This window comes from Lipotes vexillifer, unplaced genomic scaffold (genome assembly GCF_000442215.2).
Source record: "Lipotes vexillifer unplaced genomic scaffold, Lipotes_vexillifer_v1.1 scaffold116, whole genome shotgun sequence".
In the NCBI taxonomy this organism is placed as follows: Eukaryota; Metazoa; Chordata; class Mammalia; order Artiodactyla; family Lipotidae; genus Lipotes; species Lipotes vexillifer.
The window spans coordinates 648,056-672,513 of record NW_006786698.1 but is presented as its reverse complement, the minus strand read 5'-3'; the positions used below and the strand labels follow the sequence as shown (position 1 = coordinate 672,513).

The window sequence follows — 24,458 nt, the reverse complement described above, 5'->3', positions numbered from 1 at the left end:
CATTCCTGAAGACCTGTGCTAATGACCTCTGCACATTTTTAAGAACTTTCTTTTCATCAAAGTGGATCTCTTGGGGCTTTCTTCCCTGGGAGCTTTGTTAGCTAAGCAGCTTATAACTTTACTGCCAACATGGTAAAAGGTGAAGAGTAATCATGGCTAAATGTCCCCCAGCCTCTTTCACTGACCAGCATAAACCAGCACTTTAAAGAGCAAGGGGGGTCCTAACTGAAGAGCAAGTGCTACCAGGATGTCAAGATGGCTGAAAGTGAAATGACAAATGAAAATTATTGTGGCACCGGGATCTGACTTTTTCTCCCAAAGGAAACCATCATGGAGATCAGCAGTGGATTCAAATTGTTTTTCCTCCCCTCCCTTTTGATAAAAAGGAAAATGGATACACTGTGTTGTCATAAAGAGAAAAATCTGACTGGCTCATGGAGAATGAGTGCTATACATCCTGGTAGCTCTAATAATGATAGGTTAGTGCAGGATAAGGGGCCGAAAGAGGGAGTGGGCAACACGGAGGTGAAGAGGGCGACCACAGAAGTGAGAGCTGGAACACAGGGGTTCAAATCCTGCCCTTCCATCACCCCAGGTTTAAGATACAAGGTGAGTCACTGCACCTCTCCAAGCCTCAGTTTCCTCTTCTGGAATTGGGGAAGGAATGAATATTTCTTAATCTTAGGGCACTCAGGGGCCTTCAGTGAGGATTAAATGAGGCCATGAATACAGAATACAACATGTCACATGGTTAGTTACTCAAGAAATGTCAGCTGTTATTGTTATTGCCCTTTTTGACCCTCATCACCTACTCAACTTTTTTTCAAATAACTTGTTTAAAAACTTGCCTCTTATTTTTCACTTCAAAGGATAGAAATAAAAAGTACTTGACTAGTAATGGCATGTGAGATAAATATCTATACTTCTTTTGCATTTAGAACCAATCTGTGAATCACATTTAAGCTGGCTTCTCGAAACAATTTCCAGCACATTCTACTTGCAGTCAGATGAAGTGGCAATTTTCTTAAAATATTGAGCAGTTTGGTGCTGGGCAGAACATGTATTTGGGCTCATAAACATAAACATGTTTTAAGTAGCATTTAAAGATGAACTATGCAGCTCCAAAATGCTACAAAAATATAAACAAAATAATTTCAGGAATAAAGAAATGTAGCTAAAAGGAAATGGAGAGGAAGCAGAAAAGGAACCAAGTTTTCTATGATGCAAGAAAGTTGATCATGGGTAAAACTTGGTTCTTGTGAATTTTTTTAGAGGAAGATAGTAGCACATTTCAGGAAGTATTTAAATTAGAAGACAAGCAACTTTGGTAATTAATTAATTACTTTGGTAATTAATTCTGACTCTGACCTTTTTCTAGTAGCCCCAGCCCAGGGGCGGCACCAAGCCTCTCTTCAGTGATGACAACCGCATAGTGATGCCGAGTGAGAATGCGCTGGTGGAGCTGAAGCTCCCTTTTGCTGGAGGAAGGAGGCCTGTAGAGAACGGCCTTTCTGCCATGGCTGCCGAAGTGGATCTCAATTGACTCTTCGATCTACAGAAAAAAAGAAGGCATAAAAATTCAAGGAGAAAAAGGAGCATGTTTCCCTTGAAGGAGATCATTAATGCAAATCGGGGGCCGTTCAGAAAGTTGTCTTTTAAGTTTTTCTCTGTAAAGGAATGACAGATCCTCTGAAAGGCTGACCAGGACAAAGCCAACCTCGTCTGCGAGAAATGAAGGTGAACGGTATTTTTCTCATTATTCCAGAAGGATGAAAATTTCAGGCCATTAAAATATAGAGTCCCTGGAGGAATACCGTGACATGGAAATACTGAGCTCAACTCTGGCTGAAAAATAGAAATTAATAGCAACGCTTTTCATCTGCATTGTGCTTTTCTGTAGTAGTTCCAACTGCCTTATCTTTTAACAGTTCTTTTAGGTAAACACATTAGAGGAAATAGACTCAGGGAGGATGGACTTTGCACCGGAAGGACAGGGGAGTACAGCTGAGAAGCAATCCCAGAGCTCTCTGGAGACGCACAACGCTGATGCTTCTCTCCATCAGGACGCAGCAAAATTTGAATGCATTTCAATGAGGCAGGATGGAACTTCGTGTGAGAAGGGGCGGGTATCACTTAAGTATCGTAATTTTAGGTTCTTCCTTCAGTGGTTTATTGCTCCTCCAAAGAAATATTCTTCTTTCTCACGCTGATGTTTGAAATACCGTTAACAAGAGGGAAGTTTTTGGACTTCCCTGGTGGCACAGTGATTAAAAATCTGCCTGCCAATGCAGGGGACACGGGTTCGAGCCCTGGTCCGGGAAGATCACACATGCCGCGGAGCAACTAAGCCCACAAGCCACAACTACTAAGCCCACGCGCCTAGAGCCCGTGCTCCACAACAAGAGAAGCCACCGCAATGAGAAGCACGCGCACCACGACGAAGAGTCGCCCTCACTCGCCCCAACTAGAGAAGGCCCGCGTGCAGCGACAAAGACCCAACGCAGCCAAAAATAAATAAATAAATTTATTAAAAAAAAAAAAAAAAAGAGGGAAGTTTTGAATTGGCAAGTAGAAATAATACTGACACTGAAATTCATTATACGGTTTAATGGTGGATACTACGTGTTTTCCTGAAAATCTGTGACTAAACCTTGATAAAGTAGACATTTTTTACTACTGGAAGGAGTGATGAAAGTGGATGGGGGTTAGAGGAAAAAAAAATGGGAGAGGCCAAAGAAGAGGAGACAAAGGGGCTGGAGAAGGCAGATGAGGGGGAAGAGGTAAAAAATGAAATTGGGAAGCCACATTACTTTTAGTGGCAGCTCTGAATCAAACTGTCCATTTCAGTGATCTAAGACACATTTTGTACCCTGTCTTTTCACTCCTTAAATTTCTTCATTATGTCCCATTACTGACCGAAACAATTCCACATCTTTATCAAGGAATGTAGGTCATTTGAACTTAGACCCCATCTTCCTTCTCTGGTCATGTTGTACTCTTAGTCATTTCCATTCGTGATCCCATTCTGCTCCTTCATACAGACTCCACTGTGCCTTCAACCAACAATTCCTTCCTCTCTCTCCATTCTTCTGTTTAGCAAACTCCAAATCAAACAGTACCTCTTTGGAAATTTTTCATTGAAATACATCCTTCCATCAGCACTTATGAAATTGTGTCTCTCCCTGATGTGAGTTCCCTAACGGGCAGCCTGCATTGTCCCTGTGTCTCTAGTACACTTCGTATATACTTAATAAATGAAGATATCTAGTAAATGAATGGACCGTAATGCTCTATCAAGATCTGATCTTTGAATATACATGTGGAAAGAAGAAACAGCTTTAGCTTGTAAACCCTTTGAGGGCAGGAACCATATCCTATTTTCATTGCATACAAATGATGGCTATCTGAAAATTCAGAGACAAAGCATGGTGTAGTGCAGAAGGGACACAAACTCTGCAGCCAGGCTGCCAGCTTCGAATCCCCTGGTTCCACCAGCACTAATCATGTGACCTTGGACAGTACCTTCTTCCTAAGGCTGCAGTGAGGATTAAGGACTTAATATTTGTAAAGTGCTTAGAACTGTGCCTGGCATAAAGGAAGTCCTATATATGTGTTTTTTAAATAATCATATGTCAAAAAGAGCAGAGAGTCAGGAACACTGTTTCTGTATCTGAGCTTTGCCTGACACATGCTAACATAGGCTCTTAATACGTGTGTGATGAATACAAAGGAAAGAAAGAGAACACCAGCTATCACACCTTCTGTGCATGGTACTTTGGGAAAACATGATCAGATATTTTCCCTCGTTAAAGGACATTGCATTTTATTGATAACGAAACTATTTAAACTCAAGAATTTAACTGCAAACTGGGACATAACTCCCCAGCAAATGTTGTAATTGTTCGTAGTGATAAACAATTAAGAAGGAGTATTTGAAACCAACTACTGGTTGAGCCTTTGGACTCAGGAATTAGAGGGAAACGATAGCCCATAGGAGGCCAAAATAAACAAACATGCATCTAGGTGAAAGGGGAAGACGGATGCTTCCAAATATATCAGTGTCACTCAAGCGAAATACAGTGTCCAGAGTTCCCTTCTCACATTATTTTCTTTCACAATCACAGGATGCCCCTCTCGATTACAGCTGGCTCGGGTACAGCAGTGATTTCACATGAAGAGAGTGTATTTTCAAACTTTAAGTTCTTATTATTTTGAAAGATTTAATCCCTCTTTCCCACCCCCACCCCCCAAACCATGATCAGTTTAAGTAAGAGCAGCATAGTTCTTACCAGCCTATCTTATAGAGAACATATTTTAAGTAAAGTGTTAATTACTGGCCATATTTTATCGTAACCTTTATAACACACTGAAATTTTTTTAACTCATGTCTCAGACTACAGAGAATAAATAGGAAATGAGTTTGTCTGTCAAATTATGTTGTATTATCCTGCCAAATTATGCTGTATTATACAAACTGCCCCTGTCATAACATTTATAACACCCTGTATCAGCAGAATGGCCCAATACCAAGGGGCGAGAACGGTTTTAGCTGGTCCAACAACAGGGGCACACACTGCGTATCTGAAATACAGTTACGTCAACCACACCAGCAAATGCGGGATTATCAAATGCCCGGAGCAGCACTTTTGGAAATGAGAGCTCCTGATGACTGCTACAAGTTTGAGGGTATATTTTTAGTGGAAGAATACATTTAACCTGGCTATCACTACAACAACTGAACTTAAGACCTGCGGGTCTGCTGCGGAGAATTTAGAAAAGAATGAGCGTTACTGGATGTTGACACTCTGCACCCCGAGTCACTTCCCTCTCTCCCTTCTTCCTGAGAGATCTGCAGAATAGCCCCTCAGAAATCACTTCACCGGACTACACAAAAGTTGCTTTATAACCGAACACATTATTTTTATTGGAAGGACTTCAAAATCTGAAGCCTCTATGCAGCCTTAGGATAGAGTGTTGTAATAAACTAGTTGGAGGGTTAGATGCAGCCATGTAAGGAATCAAAAATCTAGATTTGGATTCTGGCTCTGCCACTCGCGTGCTTCATCCACTGGGGAGATTGTATGGTGAAATTAAATCAGTTTTCGATATGAAAGTGTCCAACACAGCATCCCACCAATAAACAATGTCAAATATATACAAGTAAAATTGAATAACAATTTATATCATATTGTAACTGCTTTTATATTAGGAATTCTGTAAGTTTTTCAATTAATATAGTTTGGTCTCTATCATAAAAAGCCTTTCTACAGTAAACTATGTGCATCTATATACCCGATACATATTTTTCTCTGTCGGGCTTATCGTCTTTTAAGGCAAAAATATGATTTCTTTATTATGTTTATTGTCCGTTTCCCCACACCATAAAAGAAGGTAAATGAAACCATATACTTTTGTCTGTTTTGTTCACTTTTGTTTCCCCAGCCTAAGAATAGTCCTTGGCACATATGGACACATAATAAATATTCTTTGAATGAATGAATACAAACATCTTTTTTTGCAATATGTAAAAGTCTTTTTTATAAATACTACCATGGAAGATTGGGATAGAAAATGGTGAAAATTTGTATTAAGAAATTTGTTTCAAATGTAAAATTGATAGCTAGTGGGAAGCAGCCACATAGAACAGGGAGATCAGCTCAGTGCTTTGTGACCACCTGGAGGGGTGGGATAGGGAGGGTGGGAGGGAGACGCAAGAGGCAGGAGATATGTGGATATATGTATATGAATGGCTGATTCACTTTGTTATAAAGCAGAAACTAACACAACATTGTAGAGCAATTATACTCCAATAAAGATGTTAAAAAAATAAAAATAAAGCAAGTTGTTTCAGTAGAATAGTGGCAAGAATGATAAAAATAGAGTCAAATACTTGAGCAAAGTAAAGAATTTACAGTAAAAAAAAATTCAATACAGAGCTATACTATAAAGGCACTATATTTCTCAGTTACTATTAACAAGTCTTTACCAAGACTTACCACAAAAGCAAGAAATACAGCTCTTGAAAATATAGTAGAGATGAGAAATAAAACTTGTTTCTTTTCCATACGATGGAAAAATTTTTTTCTGGATTTATTAAAGTTGCCACGTATTTATGACAATTTTTGATGCTCAAATACAAATCACATAGTAGACCTCGTATGTGTGTCATATACAACTAAAAGTCAAGTTGCCATGCTGTCTAGATTTTTGGCAGTTTAGAAATATTATAGAGTCTATCATAGTGAATTACGTTTTAATTTTTCCACTACGAAAATAGAGAATTTTTTTCCATTGGCAAGATGTACACTTATTTTAGAGAATTCAAGGAATAAAATGGATGGAGTTTTCCAGGATGCATATCGTATACATTTTCTACTTAAACACTATTTATAATTGTAGGACAGTTTAGGAAGTGCAGGTTCCCTGGATATGCAAACAGAGCCTCGGAGAATGTTCCCTACTTAAATGAACATATAATGACCCGCGGCCTCCATCTCACAGCTGACTCAGCTGAACCTTGAGCCCATCATGGAACGATCACACATTTCTCAGAACTACTCCATGATAACTGAGCACCCTCTGAATGTACCCCCAAACTGTACTTTGGGGCTATCCCAACACCCAACATCCAATGTAAGGCAAATTTACCCATCTGTGGCTCTATCTAAACAAAAGCAATAAAGTTTCAATATTAAAGAGCATCCACAATATAGCTTTGATGAAATGGCACCCATTTAAATAGCTATTGCCAAAACTCATCTTCACCTATTCCTCAATCTAATTTTCCCTTTGACACTCTTCACAATTTATAGTTACAGATTGCTTGTTTACTGTCTGCCCTTCCTACAAATCTGTATGTTTCATGAGGGCCTAGACTTGTCTGCTTTGGTCATTGTTGTACACACAGCCTACTGCCAGGTTCTAAATAAGAGTGAATGGGAGGATGAATGAGCAAATGAATAAACGTTAAATGCAAACTGAGTTCATTACTTGCAAATATATGCATGCCCTCCTTTCATTATTTTACTCACTGTCAGGTAAAAAAATCCACTACAAAGTCTCCGTGGAGGCTTCGACATTCACATCTCAAGTCGTAAGATATCTTCATCCCTAATGACTCTCTCCTCCACTTCACTTCAACCACCCACTCCAATGGCCAAATCTTGCTTGATCTTTGTGGTCCCCCAAACAGTCCCATCTCTGAAATTATAAAATGCGATACTCCATTCTCTGATCAAAGGCATTTATTTCCAGATCTTCTCATTTATTCCTAATATATCAGTTCTTCAACCACTGGTCTTTCCCCCTAATGCCAACTTTCGGCTAGCCTCCTTCCACCTTCCTTCTCCGCATCTCAGATTCCAGGATCCAATACTCCCTACCCGGTACATTAAATTCCCTTGCTCCACTGTACGTGCATCACAATCATATGGCAAAACCTCAAGCACGGACGAGCTGGAGACACAGCATTAAATAAGACAGGCAAGTCTCTGCCCTCACAGAGGTGACAGCCCATCAAGGAAAGCAGACATAAACATCTAGTTATAATAAATGATGACATGCCAAGTAAACCGGGAGGAAGACGATGCTGTGAAAACTCTGATCTGAGAGAGCCGAGGAAGATGTCGGCAACCCGCCTGACCTGCCCCTGGGCTGGGGTGCTGAGAGCTGCTGAAGAAAAGGGCTCAGTTGGATAGATCCTGGTTGGCAAAGTCAATGCAGTCCTCACACTCCCCAGACCATCCAACTATGCTTCCTGGGTCAATTCTCTCTCACATTCTCCAAAGTGACAAACTTTCCCACTCTCCAGCTACCTCCTTATTTCTACAGATAACAGCCTCCTCCTGACAGAGGAAAGTAGCCATCTTAGAAGGAAACACACTGAGTTACACTACATCTGTTTTGGCAAACCTATAGCCTATCAACACAACCAGCATTTCCTCTTTTCTTCTGATTTCCAGAGAAGAAACCTGTCCACTTCTTATCGATGGTCAAATCACTCTGCTTATTCTCCAGACTCCAGACTCCTCCTCCCTCCATGGGACGGGACCTGCGCCAGTGGGAGGGAGCTGTGAAGGAGGAAAGGTTTCCAAAACACTAGGAAGCCCCTTCGCGGGCGGAGACTGCGGGTGACGGAGGGGGAAGCTTCGGAGCCGTGGAAGAGAGCACAGCAACAGGGAGGCGGAGGGCAAAGCGGAGAGATTCCCGCAAAGAGCATCAGGGCCGACCGGCACTCACCAGCCCGAGAGGCTTGTCTGCTCACCCGCCTGGGCGGGCGGGGCCTGGAGTTGAGGCTCGGGCTTCGGTCGGAGCTCCGGGAGAGGACTGGGGTTGGCGGCGTGAACACAGCCTGCAGGGGGTTAGTGCGCCACGGCTGGCCGGGAGGGAGTCCGGGGAAAAGTCTGGAGCTGCCGAAGAGGCAAGAGACTTTTTCTTCCCTCTTTGTTTCCTGGTGCGCGAGGAGATGGGATTAAGAGCGCTGCTTAAAGGAGCTCCAGAGACGGGCGCGAGCCGCGGCTAAAAGCGCGGACCCCAGAGGCCGGCATGAGATGCTAAGGCTGCTGCTGCCGCCACCAAGAAGCCAGGGTGCAAGCACAGGTCACTATCCACACCCCGCTTCCAGGGGGCCTGTGCAGCCCTCCACTGCCAGGGTCCCAGGATCCAGGGACAACTTCCCCGGGAGAATGACGGCGCGCCTCAGGCTGGTGCAACGTCACGCAGGCCTCTGCCGCCGCTCGCTCACCCCGCACTGCGTGCCCCTCCCTCCCCCCGGCCTGAGTGCGCCAGAGGCCCCGAGTCAGCGGCTCCTTTAACCCCGTCCTGTCTGAGTGAAGAACAGACGCCCTCCGGCGACCTACACGCAGAGGCGGGGCCAAATCCAAAGCTGAGCCCCTGGGAGCTGTGAGAACAAAGAAGAGAAGGGGAAATCTCTCCCAGCAGCCTCAGAAACAGCGGATTAAAGCTACACAATCAACTTGATGTACCCTGCCTCTGTGGAATACATGAATAGACAGCGAATCACCCCAAATTGAGGAGGTGGACTTTGAGAGCAAGATTTATGATTTTTTCCCCCTTTTCCTCTTTTTGTCAGTGTGTATGTGTATGCTTCTGTGTGAGAATTTGTCTGTATAGCTTTGCTTCCACCATTTGTCCTAGGGTTCTATCTGTCCGTTTTTTTTTTAATTTTTCTTTTTTTCTTAATATTTATTTTAATAACTTTATTATATTTTATCTTCTTTTATTTTACTTTACCTTCTTTCTTTTTTTCCTTCCTTCCCTCCTCCCTCCCTCCCTCCTTTCTTTCTTTCTTTCTTCTTCTACTAATTCTTTCTTCCTACTTTTTCTCCCTTTTATTCTGAGATGTGTGGATGAAAGGCTCTTGGTGCTTCAGCCAGGAGTCAGTGCTGTGCCTCTGAGGTGAGAGAGCCAACTTCAGAACACTGGTCCACAAGAGACCTCCCAGCTCCACATAATATCAAACGGGGAAAATCTCCCAGAGATCTCCATCTCAACACGAGCACCCAGCTTCACTCAACGACCAGCAAGCTACAGTGCTGGACACCCTATGCCAAACAACTACAAGACAGGAACACAACCCCACCCATTAGCAGAGAGGCTGCCTAAAATCATAATAAGTCCACAGACACCCCAAAACACACCACCAGACGTGGACCTGCCCACCAGAAAGACAAGATCCAGCTTCATCCACCAGAACACAGGCACTAGTCCCCTCCACCAGGAAGAGAAGACAGAAAAACACACAGCAGATGAAGGAGCAAGATAAAAAGGCACCAGACCTAACAAATGAAGAGGAAATAGGCAGTCTACCTGAAAAAGAGTTCAGAATAATGATAGTAAAGATGATCCAAAATCTTGGAAATAGAATGGACAAAATGCAAGAAGCAGTTAACAAGGACCTAGAAGAAATAAAGATGAAACAGACAATGATGAACAACACAATAAATGAAATGAAAAATACTCTAGATGGGATCAATAGCAGAATAAATGAGGCAGAAGAACGGATAAGTGACCTGGAAGATAAAATAGTGGAAATAACTACTGCAGAGCAGAATAAAGAAAAAAGAATGAAAAGAACTGAGGACAGTCTCAGAGACCTCTGGGACAACATTAAACGCACCAACATTCGAATTATAGGGGTTCCAGAAGAAGAAGAGAAAAAGAAAGGGACTGAGAAAATATTTGAAGAGATTATAGTTGAAAACTTCCCTAATATGGGAAAGGAAATCGTTAATCAAGTCCAGGAAGCACAGAGAGTCCCATACAGGATAAATTCAAGGAGAAATACGCCAAGACACATATTAATCAAACTGTCAAAAACTAAATACAAAGAAAGCATATTAAAAGCAACAAGGGAAAAACAACAAATAACACACAAGGGAATCCCCATAAGGTTAACAACTGCTCTTTCAGCAGAAACTCTGCAAGCCAGAAGGGACTGGCAGGACATATTTAAAGTGATGAAGGAGAAAAACCTACAATCAAGATTACTCTACCCAGCAAGGATCTCATTCAGATTTGATGGAGAAATTAAAACCTTTACAGACAAGCAAAAGCTGAGAGAGTTCAGCACCACCAAACCAGCTTTACAACAAATGCTAAAGGAACTGCTCTAGACAAAAACACAAGAGAAGGAAAAGTCCTATAATAACGAACCCAAAACAATTTAGAAAATGGGAATAGGAACATACATATCGATAATTACCTTAAATGTAAATGGACTAAATGCTCCCACCAAAAGACACAGATTGGCTGAATGGATACAAAAACAAGACCCATATATATGCTGTCTACAAGAGACCCACTTCAGACCTAGAGACACATACAGACTGAAAGTAAGGGGATGGAAAAAGATATTCCATGCAAATGGAAACCAAAAGAAAGCTGGAGTAGCAATTCTCATATCAGACAAAATAGACTTTAAAATAAGGACTATCAGAAGAGACAAAGAAGGACACTACATAATGATTAAGGGATCGATCCAAGAAGAAGATATAACAATTGTAAATATTTATGCACCCAACATAGGAGCACCTCAATACATAAGGCAAAAACTAGCAGCCATAAAAGGGGAAATCGACAGTAACACATTCATAGTAGGGGACTTCAACACCCCACTTTCACCAATGGACAGATCATCCAAAATGAAAATAAATAAGGAAACACAAGCTTTAAATGATACATTAAACAAGATGGACTTAATTGATATTTATAGGACATTCCACCCAAAAACATCAGAATACACATTTTTCTCAAGTGCTCATGGAACATTCTCCAGGATAGATCATATCTTCGGTCACAAATCAAGCCTTGGTAAATTTAAGAAAATTGAAATTGTATCAAGTATCTTTCTGACCACAATGCTATGAGACTACATATCAATTACAGGAAAAGATCAGTAAAAAATACAAATACTTGGAGGCTAAACAATACACTACTTAATAACAAAGTGATCACTGAAGAAATCAAGGAGGAAATAAAAAAATACCTACAAACAAATGACAATGGAGACACGACAACCCAAAATCTATGGGATGCAGCAAAAGTAGTTCTAAGAGGGAAGTTTATAGCAATACAATCCTACCTTAAGAAACAGGAAACATCTCGAATAAACAACGTAATCTTGCACCTAAAGCAATTAGAGAAAGAAGAACAAAAAAACCCCAAAGTTAGCAGAAGGAAAGAAATCATAAAGATCAGATCAGAAATAAATGAAAAAGAAATGAAGGAAACGATAGCAAAGATCAATAAAACTAAAAGCTGGTTCTTTGAGAAGATAAACAAAATTGATAAACCATTAGCCAGACTCATTAAGAGAAAAAGGGAGAAGACTCAAATCAATAGAATTAGAAATGAAAAAGAGGAAGTAACAAATGACACTGCAGAAACACAAAAGATCATGAGAGATTACTACAAGCAACTGTATGCCAATAAAATGGACAACCTGGAAGAAATGGACAAATTCTTAGAAATGCACAACCTGCCAAGACTGAATCAGGAAGAAATAGAAAATATGAACAGACCAATCACAAGCACTGAAATTGAAACTGATTAAAAATCTTCCAACAAACAAAAGCCCAGGACCAGATGGCTTCACAGGCAAATTCTATCAAACATTTAGAGAAGAGCTAACACCTATCCTTCTCAAACTCTTCCAAAATATAGCAGAGGGAGGAACACTGCCAAACTCATTCTACGAGGCCACCATCACCCTGATACCAAAACCAGACAAGGATGTCACAAAGAAAGAAAACTACAGGCCAATATCACTGATGAACATAGATGCAAAAATCCTCAACAAAATACTAGCAAACAGAATCCAACAGCACATTAAAAGGATCATACACCATGATCCAGTGGGGTTTATTCCAGGAATGCAAGGATTCTTCAATATACGCAAATCAATCAACGGGATACACCATATTAACAAATTGAAGGAGAAAAACCATATGATCATCTCGATAGATGCAAAGAAAGCTTTTGACAAAATTCAACACCCATTTATGATAAAAACCCTGCAGAAAGTAGGTGTAGAGGGAACTTTCCTCAATATAATAAAGGCCGTATATGACAAGCCCACAGCCAACATCATCCTCAATGGCGAAAAACTGAAAGCATTTCCACTAAGGTCAGGAACAAGACAAGGTTGCCCACTCTCACCACTCTTATTCAACATAGTTTTGGAAGTTTTAGCCACAGCAATCAGAGAAGAAAAGGAAATAAAAGGAATCCAAATCGGAAAAGAAGAAGTAAAGCTGTCACTGTTTGCAGATGACATGATACTATACATAGAGAATCCTAAAGATGCTACCAGAAAACTACTAGAGCTAATCAATGAATTTGGTAAAGTAGCAGGATACAAAATTAATGCACAGAAATCTCTGGCATTCCTATATACTAATGATGAAAAATCTGAAAGTGAAATCAAGAAAACACTCCCATTTACCACTGCAACAAAAAGAATAAAATATCTAGGAATAAACCTACCTAAGGAGACAAAAGACCTGTATGCAGAAAATTATAAGACACTGATGAAAGAAATTAAAGATGATACAAACAGATGGAGAGATATACCATGTTCTTGGATTGGAAGAATCAACATTGTGAAAATGACTCTACTACCCAAAGCAATCTATAGATTCAATGCAATCCCTATCAAACTACCACTGGCATTTTTCACAGAACTAGAACAAAAAATTTCACAATTTGTATGGAAACACAAAAGACCCCGAATAGCCAAAGCAAACTTGAGAACAAAAAACAGAGCTGGAGGAATCAGCCTCCCTGACTTCAGACTATACACAAAGCTACAGTAATCAAGACAGTATGGTACTGACTCAAAAACAGAAAGATAGATCAATGGAGCAGGATAGAAAGCCCAGAGATAAACCAACGCACATATGGTCACCTTAACTTTGATAAAGGAGGCAGGAATGTACAGTGGAGAAAGGACAGCCTCTTCAATAAGTGGTACTGGGAAAACTGGACAGGTACATGTAAAAGTATGAGATTAGATCACTCCCTAACACCATACACAAAAATAAACTCAAAATGGATTATAGACCTAAATGTAAGGCCAGAAACTTTCAAACTCTTAGAGGAAAACATAGGTGGAACACTCTATGACATAAATCACAGCAAGATCCTTTTTGACCCACCTCCTAGAGAAATGGAAATTAAAACAAAAATAAACAAATTGGAACTAATGAAACTTCAAAGCTTTTGCACAGCAAAGGAAACCATAAACAAGACCAAAAGACAACCCTCAGAATGGGAGAAAATATTTGCAAATGAAGCAACTGACAAAGAATTAATCTCCAAAATTTATAAGCAGCTCATGCAGCTCAATAACAAGAAAACAAACAATCGAATCCAAAAATGGGCAGAAGACCTAAATAGACATTTCTCCAAAGATATACAAACTGCCAACAAACACATGAAAGAATGCTCAACATCATTAATCATTAGAGAAATGCAAATCAAAACTACAATGAGATATCATCTCACACCAGTCAGAATGGCCATCATCAAAAAATCTAGAAACAATAAATGCTGGAGAGGGTGTGGAGAAAAGGGAACCCTCTTACACTGTTGGTGGGAATGTAAATTGATACAGCCACTGTGGAGAACAGTATGGAGGTTCCTTAAAAAACTACAAATAGAACTACCTTATGACCCAGCAATCCCACTACTGGGCATATACCCTGAGAAAACCATAATTCAAAATCAGTCATGTACCAAAATGTTCATTGCAGCTCTATTTATAATAGCCTGGAGATGGAAACAACCTAAGTGTCCATCATCAGATGAATGGATAAAGATGATGTGGCACATATATACAATGGAATATTACTCAGCCATAAAAAGAAACGAAATTGAGCTATTTGTAATGAGGTGGATAGACCTAGAGTCTGTCATACAGAGTGAAGTAAGTCAGAAAGAGAAAGACCGTATGCTAAAACATATATATGGAATTTAAGAAAAAAAATGTCATGAAAAACCTAGGGGTAAGACAGGAATAAAGACACAGACCTACTAGAGAACGGACTTGAGGATATGGGGAGGGGGAAGGGTAAGCTGTGACAAAGCGAGAGAGAGGCATGGACATATATACACTACCAAATGTAAGGTAGATAGCTAGTGGGAAGCAGCCGCATAGCACAGGGAGATCAGATCGGTGCTTTGTGACTGCCTGGAGGGTTGGGATAGGGAGGGTGGGAGGGAGGGAGATGCAAGAGGGAAGAGATGTGGGAACATATGTATATGTATAACTGATTCACTTTGTTATAAAGCAGAAACTAACACACCATTGTAAAGCAATTATACTCCAATAAAGATGTAAAATATATATATAATTTTGAACGCTTTCTATGTGTCAGGCATGGTTCTAGTCTCTGAGAAATACAATAGTGCAGAACCTGGATAAAGTTCTAGCTCTCACTGAGCTTACTTTTTAGTGGGAGGAGCAATAGACAGTTAATGGAATCATGAAAGATAAGTTCCTGCAGAGATAAAGAGATATCTGGTCAGGGCAAAGTGTCACAGATGACCCAGAGGGCTTCCCTGGTGGCGCAGTGGTTGAGAGTCCGCCTGATGATTCAGGGGACGCGGGTTCATGCCCTGGTCGGGGAAGATCCCACATGCCGCGGAGCGGCTGGGCCTGTGAGCCATGGCCGCTGAGCCTGTGCGTCTGGAGCCTGTGCTCCGCAATGGGAGAGGCCACAACAGTGAGAGGCCCAAAAAAAAAAAAAAAAAAAGATGACCCAGATAGTCATGCTGCTGTTGCTTGCATGTGTTATGAATGTTTTGTATGAAAGACAATGAGAGAAGAAAGATAATTCTTGGACAGAGAGAAAAGAAAAGAAGAGGTATTAAATCAGAAGTCCTTGAAGGTCAGCAGCAGAGGTACTTTTTATTGTGAGTGGTAAATACGGTCAGGTAGGCAACAAGAAATAATTGGCAATGAAGATAAAAGTGGAGGTAATGCAACATGACTTATCTTGCTAAGTAGCTGGTAGGAAACCAAAACCTAGTTAGCAGTAGAGAATTTAAAAGCCAGGTCATGGAAGTAACCTAAATGCCCATCAACAGACAAATGGATAAAGAAGATGTGATACATGTTTACAATGGAATATAACTCAGCCATAAAAAGGAACGAAATTGGGTCATTTATAGAGATGTGGAAGGACCTAGAGACTGTCATACAGAGTGAAGTAAGTCAGAAAGAGGAAAACAAATATCATATAATAACATATATATGTGGAATCTAGAAAAATGGTACAGATGAACCAGTTTGCAAGGCAGAAGTAGAGACACAGATGTAGAGAACAAACATATGGACACAAAGGGGGGAAAGCAGGGGGATGGGGGAGTGGGGGGATGAACTGGGAGATTGGGATTGACATGTATTAACTAATAAGAACCTGCTGTATATAAAATAAATAAATTAAATTAAATTAAAAAATAAATTAAATGAAGCTATAATTGCACAAAAAAAAAAGTTGGTCACTTTATGCTGGTCTTTCTACCTAGGTACAACTTTGATGAACTTTGATGCCGTTTACAAATAAACCATAGCAGGGAAGAGGGGGATGAGGAAAACTAGACTTACTAAGATAAAGTGAGGATGCTTTCTTGTTTTCTTGGTTTTCTGGATGGATGGGTACCATGATAGAATTTCAGAAGACCAGATTTCTACTACCTAAATCAGGATTTCCTAAGAACTATATGTCATGGTTCCCACAATGCAGAAAACAAGTTTTGTTGTTTTGGGGTTTTTTTTTTAATGGAAGCATTCAGTGACCTGGGTGACCATGCCACAAGAGGGAGACCTGAGATCTGTCTTAAGGAGGCATCTAATGGCACTGGGGGAACATTGGGCGGCAGAGCACTGCGAGGAGAGGTCAGTGAGTAAACAGAAAGGGGGCAGGGTCCAACCCTTAAAACAATGACCGCCATTGAGGATACGACATAAACTAGTTAGAACCAACTAGATCCAAGATGGTAGACAAGTCGACTTCCCTTGAGCCTCAATAGACGCTCATTGTAATACATCAGCTAAATGACACACCCACAGGCACGATGACAGTTCCAGGGCCAACCATAAAAGGCCAAAAAGTGGGCTGTGGCCCAATTCTTGGCAATTTGCACCCCTTCCCCAGAATACTGTAGTTGAAATAATCCTCCCACTCATTAGCCTATGAAATTACCCACCCCTATAAAAACCGACAACCCCATACCCTGGGGCCTCTTGCCTTCCAAAATGGCCCACACTCTGTCTATGGAGCGTGTATCTCCCTGAATAAACCTTCATTCACTTTACTCTGGCTTGCTCTTGAATCTTTTCCTGCACGAAGCCAAGAACCCACACTTGGAGGCTGTCCCAGGGACTTGCCTGAGTCCTGGGATGTGACGATCCTCTTGAGCCCCACATTCCTTCCTGCAACAGAAGGAGAGGCAGCAACAGGACAGTCGCACCTCACAGTGTGAGGGAGAGGTCAGGTACAGAGGATGAAAACATTCCAGAAGTGGGGTGAAAAGTCCCAAAGAAAGGATGTGCTGTGAAGATCTTAAGTAAACAGAGAGAGTCTGTAAGCCTGACACATGAGAAGAAGAGAGGGGCACAAAAGAGGAAAACAGAAGAGAACAGCAGGACAGAGCCTGACCCGGCCATCCTAAGCTAGAAAATATTTAATGAGAAAAAACATCAAATTGCCTTAGTCCACTGGGAACATCTGAAACACTGAGACTTAAGAGATATAGTATGATTTTTGCTCATCAGAAGAGACTTCCCACTCCGTCTATAAAGTACGAAGCATATAACCTGATGGTAAACCATGAGAATGCCTCGGCCATCTCTGTCTAATGCCCTTCTCTGCCCTCCCAACTCAGAACCACACCGCGCCTTTCTAAGAGGGATGCGCAGTATAGAGCCTGTGTAGCCAGAGGAAGAAGAGGAGTGCCTGGAGAAAAGCAACTTTCAAGACAGGAAAAAAAAAAAGAAAAAAAGGCCACTTCTCAGCTCTTCAAACCCCAGCCAATGCACAGACGGGCTGGGCGTAGCTTCAACTGTGTGCAGCTCATTCCTTCCCCAGGCTGACCCGCACACCAGAGCAGGAATCTTGGAGACAGTGAGGAACTGAAAACAAACCAAGAACACAAGAACAGGGGTTTCTCCTGGAGTCCCTATCTGGAGTCTGCTGCTTGATTGCTTGCCTCCTCACGGCTGCAGTTGCTGACTGCCTATCTCCCCTCCCCGAAGTGCTCATCCATTTCAACCAACACGGAGGAGCTTAGATTGCCTCTCTGCTTCTCCCAAATTTTTGTTCCTCTTTTCTAGCTGTTTTGAAGGTCATAGTAAGCATCTTTTTCAGCTTCCTCTGGAGGCTGTTCCTCCAACGAATTCAAGACTCCTTTCTTTGAGATGCCACCCACGATGCACAGCTGTGGGCCATCAGTTTACTATTTGCTAAAACTTTACAGACATAACAAAACCCAGCTGAGATTACAAAAACACAGGACTAGCTGGAAGATGGTGGTCATGATAGTGTCCTTCGAGACATCTTTAAGAATTAGATAAAGCCTTGAATGAGATCAGAAGAGAATGTAAATTACTTTTTCTTTTGGCACAGTTGATTTTACTTTCTATTTTGGATCAAATAAAAACCACTCTTGGGCTTCCCTGGTGGCACAGTGGTTGAGAGTCCGCCTGCCGATGCAGGGGACGTGGGTTCGTGCCCCGGTCCGGGAAGATCCCACATGCCGCGGAGCGGCTGGGCCAGTGAGCCATGGCCGATGAGCCTGCGCGTCTGGAGCCTGTGCTCTGCAACGGGAGAGGCCACAACAGTGAGAGGCCCACATACCGCAAAAAAAAAAAAAAAAAAAAAACCACTCTAAGTGTCCCTCTTTTGCCTTTTCTCCTTCCTTCTGCTTTCCTCTTTCTCTACAGTTCTTTCCCATTCTCAGTCTTCTATCAATCCGACACTTAATCACATAGAGCTTCAGAGGAGGAAGACGTTATTCGCTTTCCATCCTCAAACCCTGATAGCATTTGCTGGTCTTTCAGTAACAGCTCCCGAGCCCCCTGAATCTTATCACAGTGTCAGCAGTAGTTAAAGGACATCCGTAAAAATATAACAAAATATAAAATCAACAATTCCCAATTATGAAATACCAAGCAGAGGACAAGGAGAGACCTTGTTCTTTTGAAAAATGTTAAAATAATAGCAAGTCTCTGTCCCCCATGCCAAAACAAGGAGTTAATTCTGCAATTCAATCTTAAAATAGAAGTCCCTACAAAGGCAATGTAACAGAAAGGAAAGAACACTGGGGTCATTACAACAATATCAATACCTAAGCAGCATACAATCTACCAAACAGTTTAATGGATGCCAGAGACCCTGAATCTAAGTCAGAGGCTTTGCCAGCAACACCCCAGGACTTTGAATCCTGAGTTTCCATTCTACTTCCCACCCCACTCCCCCATTCATTGTCTGCTGACACCACTTAAGCTCCACTAGGTGTACTTCCCTTTCCTCATCTGCAAATGAACATCAACCTCCCATCCTACGTTTCTCGCTGTTGTAAGGATCAAAGGAGACTCAAACAGTGGAATAAAATCTTTAGAAAATGTACAACCCCTCATAAATGTAAGGCGTATTTAAATATCTCTTAAAAAGTGATTACATTGGGACTTCCCTGGCGGTCCAGTGGTTAAAACGCTTGTGCTTTCACTGCAGGGGGCACGGGTTTGATCCCTGGTTGGGGAGCTAAGATCCCGTGGCCAAAAAAAAGCAATGGCATAAATATCACTTAAAAAATGTTGGGGCGGGCTTCCCTGGTGGCGCAGTGGTTGAGAGTCTGCCTGCCGATGCAGGGGACGTGAGTTCGTGCCCTGGTCTGGGAAAATCCCACATGCCGCGGAGCGGCTGGGCCCGTGAGCCATGGCCGCTGAGCCTGCGCATCCGGAGCCTGTGCTCCGCGGCGGGAGAGGCCACAACGGTGAGAGGCCCGCGTACCGCAAAAAAAAAATAAAAATAAATAAAATAAATAAATGTTGGGGCTTCCCTGGTGGCGCAGTGGTTGAGAGTCCACCTGCCGATGCAGGGGACGTGAGTTCGTGCCCTGGTCTGGGAAAATCCCACATGCCGCGGAGCGGCTGGGCCCGTGAGCCATGGCCGCTGAGCCTGCGCATCCGGAGCCTGTGCTCCGCGGCGGGAGAGGCCACAACGGTGAGAGGCCCGCGTACCAAAAAAAAAAAAAAAAAAAAAAAAATGATAGCATAAAGGTGATCTTGACAAATTAAAATATTTTAAATTGTTAAAAGATAAACTGAGGCATATTTACAATTTTAAGAGTTCATTTGAGCAAAAACCCATTCCAGATGGACTGCACCGAACCTGAAGTGATTAGGAACATTCCGCCAACAGGAGCTGGGGAAAGATTTATATAGAGAAAGGATGGAAGCAGAGAAAGGAAATTATTGATGAGCTGTAGCCTAAAGCCTAGTTGGCTGTTTGTGACTGGTCATCCTTGGCGTTTTGATTTCGGAACCCTGAGCCATTCACAGAATTAGATTTTGATTTGCCTACAGAGGCCCACACAGCCTCACAGCCACCTCGGTCTAATGGGCTCCTTGTTTAATTAATTTAACAAAATTAAGACCCTAAAAACTTCAGTCAAATGATTTCATAAGGGTTCTGTCACAAGTAGAATATTAAAGGGCTGTGCTTATATATTAGGGGCATTAAAGCGTTTAAAAATAATCAATGGATCACCATTTCTACTATTCTTCTCTGCTAAAAATCCAGTGCCAGAGCAAACATATCATTATAAAAATAAAATATGGCCACTGATACCATATACACAATGGACACACTTTTTAGATTTGGGTGCCAGGTAAAAATTAGGCAGTATGTTCATTGCACAACTAAATATGATTTAATGTCCTATAAATAAATTCACAACCAGGATACAAAAAGCCCTTAGAAAGATCACATTCCCTCTTTGGGGCTTAGAAATATGGTCACCATTGTTTGCTCTTAGGACCTTCCATAGGACTTACCTATGGTAATAGGACTTAATCCTATTCCCTTCTCTGCACTGTCCCTACTACAAGGCGTACTGCACATCCTCCCACCACCCATCCTGCCCAGTTTATGACCTCGAGTCTCCTCCTAGCCATGCAGTTCTCTCTGCACTTCACCACTGCACACACTAAGACCCCAGGTGTCTGCATCAGGCCATCATGAAAAAACTTGTGGTGGCCAGCCAAGAATCTCTTTCAGCACCATGGCAAATATGCCCTTCCCTGGATAGAGAGTCCAGCCTAAATGAAACACCTGCTGGATGCAAGGATAGAATTCAGGCACTGAGATGGCGATTAAGATTCTCCATGCACTGTCGATCCAGTCACCACATTCATACTCTCAAGAGAGGTTCCTAAGGACACTTCAAGTGTCTAATATTGTCAATCCATGCAGATAGCATCCCCGGCTCCTTTCTTCTCCCCTCAGCACTCACATCCAAGTAGCAACCAGTCTATCTGGATTCTCCCCAGAAATCCAGGGTCCCCATGAATTGCACAGATGGTTAAGGATGGAAATCCAACACACTCCATGCAGGTGGTCCTGCATCTCCAGGGCAGCAAAGGTCAGCTCCAGTTCTTGGGTGAATGCAAGGCTACAGGATAGAGGCACACGTCTCACAAACCCAGAGGAACTCTGCCTCACCCTACCCATGTGGGGCTCAAAGTGTTAAAAAGAATGGGGGAATGGGTGTTAAACATCTAGACACCAAAGTCTTCAGAAAGGAAACATCCTGCCTTATATCAAATGTGTAGACCAAGTCTCCTTAAGTGCACATTTATGCCTTGGCACACATTGTTTGCTTGCTTACTCTGAGCACCCTTGTTCACTCAGAGTGAACAGAGTGGCTGTTCACACTCTATGGTCTCCTCATCTCGTCCCTTCAACTCACTGGCCAGTACCAATACACAAGCTTGAGGACGACCCTGGGTAACTCTCCTCGCAGCCTGACTGAGCCCTGAGAGCCCTCTTCTCTGTGCTTCCCCGTTAGAAGCCTCCATCCAGTCCACCCTGATCCTCCTTGCATTGCCAGATGCTGTACCATCATACCACCACCTCATGACACAACCTTAGAGCTCTCCAAATTACACACTCATTCTAGAATGTTTAAGTATTTCATGGCCAACTTTTTGCTTTAAAAATCAAAAATTGGCAGGAAATGACAATATCCAGTAATACCACAACATAAGCACTATCTTTAGAGGAAGGAATAAGACATCATCTAATACTGTTATCAAATTTTCAACTCCCTAAACTCTACAATCCTTTCCATAAGGGATGGATTGTGTTGCAGAATATCGTTTGGCTTTTTTTTTTTTTTCTGTGACTGGCTAGAAAAGTAAGTTCTCTTGCTAGGAGTCCAGTTTATTTTTAAAGGGTCCACCAGATGATCTCATAGGTCAGGCCTAAAGAAGAAAGCATCTCTTCAAACACAACAGATTGCTTTGGTTTTCTCAGGAAAGCAGGAGGTAAGGACATCTTATAAATGGAGAAGGACCTGGATGAACCCAGTGGAGATCAGTGTTTAAGAACCCAATTGAAAGCCCAAAAGAAGAATTTAAGGACTGCTGGCCACCACAGGAAGTCCTGTACTGGACACACAGCATGAATTATACGAGTTCCCATTCATCCATTCATTCAACGTTTTATGTGCCAGGCATTGTGTAAACTTGATCCCTGCCCTGATCTAACTGCCAGTAATTTATTAGAAGGTTTTGGGTAAATGCTAGATTTCTCAGGGAGTGGGTGCATTATTGCAAGTACTTGGTTACTTTGTTCAGCGTTTTGCTAAGAATTGTGCTTAAGATCATGTGCACATCTTTGGATGATGAGACGTCCTCCCATTTATATCACAGAGAAGGGCTCCTTTTAAAGTGTTGTTATTTTATATCAAAAGCAGGAGACAATTCTAGCTTCTTGAGGTTTCTATTTCTGACAGAAGATATTTTCACAAATACATTTTCTCTGCTCTGCAGCAAACAAGTGTGTTTAAAGCAAACATAGTATTACTTTAACCATTGTTTCTTTAAAAGAAAAGTCATCAGCTTACCTCTTTTTGCCTCTATACCCCCCCCATGAAAAAGAAAATTAACTGCTCCAAATCTATCTGCTCTAAAAATAGCTTATGTATAGCGCTAAAATACAGAGATAAATAGGTTTAGCTTATGTGTAGGAAGCTTCAGGTGTGTAATTAATTTTCACTATTTACTTGGAAAAAATAATTAATAATAAATGGAGGAGTGAGGAAAAACCCATTTGAAATCACTTCTGCCCTCTGGGTGTGTCCAGTAGGGAAGGTTTACTGCTCAGTATGAAAATCGACTTTCTGGCGGATACTTTGCTAAAGTCAGGCAGTTCCTGCCTGCTACATAAAAGTTAATTTCCTGTTCCATTTTTCCTGAGGCATCTGTGCACTTCGGCTAAATTAATGCTAGATTTTCCACTAGGAAAGAAGCAGGCTTAAGGCTGAAACTATTGGAATGCTATTATACTTCCTATCACTTGTTAAAGAAACAGCGAAACTCAACTGTGACAGTGCCAATTTGGACTCCTAGTGGCATTTTCAAAAATAACTGTATAACCTGATATCTGTATAGCACACTATACTATAATATTTTAAAGAAAAGAAGGAGTATTCCTGGTACTCACAGTTATGCTGTATATATGCACCTTCTCCCTCAGAGGCGCCAAGTGCAATGAGAATATTTTTCATGGCCTTATTCTTTGGGACGTGTTAAATTAATTGAACAAATAGGCCTGTAGACCGAGGTGGCTGTAATGCCAGTGGTCTATATAAGCAAATCAAAGTGGAGGTTTTGAAACTGACACTTAAGGACAACCAATCACAAGCAGCAAAGGAGGCCTGAAGCTGTGGCCAATTGATAATTTCCTTGCTCTGCTTCCTTCCACCTTTTCTCCGTAAAAGTCTCTCCCTGGGCTCGTGCCAAGCCACTTCGGGTTTGGTGCTGCCCAGTTGGAATCGACTTTTGCTCAAATAAAGTCTTAAAATTTCCAATGTGCCTCAGTTTACCTTTTAACAAATGTGATAATGTTTAGTCGCCTGCCTTTTATAATCTCTATGTTTTCCAAAGCATTCTGCCTAATTCGTGCCTAACTTGATCCCATATCATACCTGCAACAGGCATTTCCACCCACATGCTGCAGTCCATGAAAATGAACCCCAAAGGGTCACTTGTCCATGGTCACTCAACTTTTCAGCATCGGTTCCGGGTCACCATCTGTGTGTGTTCTCTTTTGCCTGGAGACCGTGAGTGGGGCGCAGCAGGATCTGCCTCAGATACACAAACTTTTAACAGGTGGTTCAGGAGGGTTCCAGAAGTCTACACCACCAGCCCAACACCATCCACTTTTTCTTATTGCAAAACCGCCGAGAAACACCAGGATCCTGGAGCAATATTACTATTTAAATAAATTCTCCTTTCTTCCCATAGATTAGTCATTGTCATCAGGCTTTTTCCCTTGCCTGACTCTCCCATCCTGAATTGGCCACTCTTCCCCAGATGTCTCTCTTAGTCATAGTCAGAATGGCAGCAGATACCGGGTTCTTTTTGTCAAGATCAGCTGTGAGGTATGTTATAAGATATTGGATATAAAAAGAATTAAAATATCAAAATTTGTAATAATTTACACTTTATAAATCAGGGAACACGTGCTGCATGCCCACTACTTGCAGGCAAACACTTTCTTGAGTGGGAGAAGATGGAAGAATTGTGCACAGCCCTGGAAAACCAGTGGAATGTGCCTGCATTTGACTGCACAGAGAGTGTCAAAAAGAAAAGTGACAGACTGTTAGTATAGGACACACCGCTTTAAACATCTGTCTAAGCAAAATAT

General features: G+C 41.8%; 1 protein-coding gene across 1 annotated transcript in view; it reads right to left on the bottom strand.

Moving 5' to 3' along the window:
• Positions 1–24,458, bottom strand: part of CPED1 (cadherin like and PC-esterase domain containing 1) — a 300,745-nt gene that overhangs the window by 261,130 nt on the left and 15,157 nt on the right. Inside the window, exon 3 of the mRNA XM_007459334.1 lies at positions 1,369–1,552. Coding sequence (XP_007459396.1) covers positions 1,369–1,552 — 184 coding nt within the window. The remainder of the gene's footprint in view (positions 1–1,368; positions 1,553–24,458) is intronic.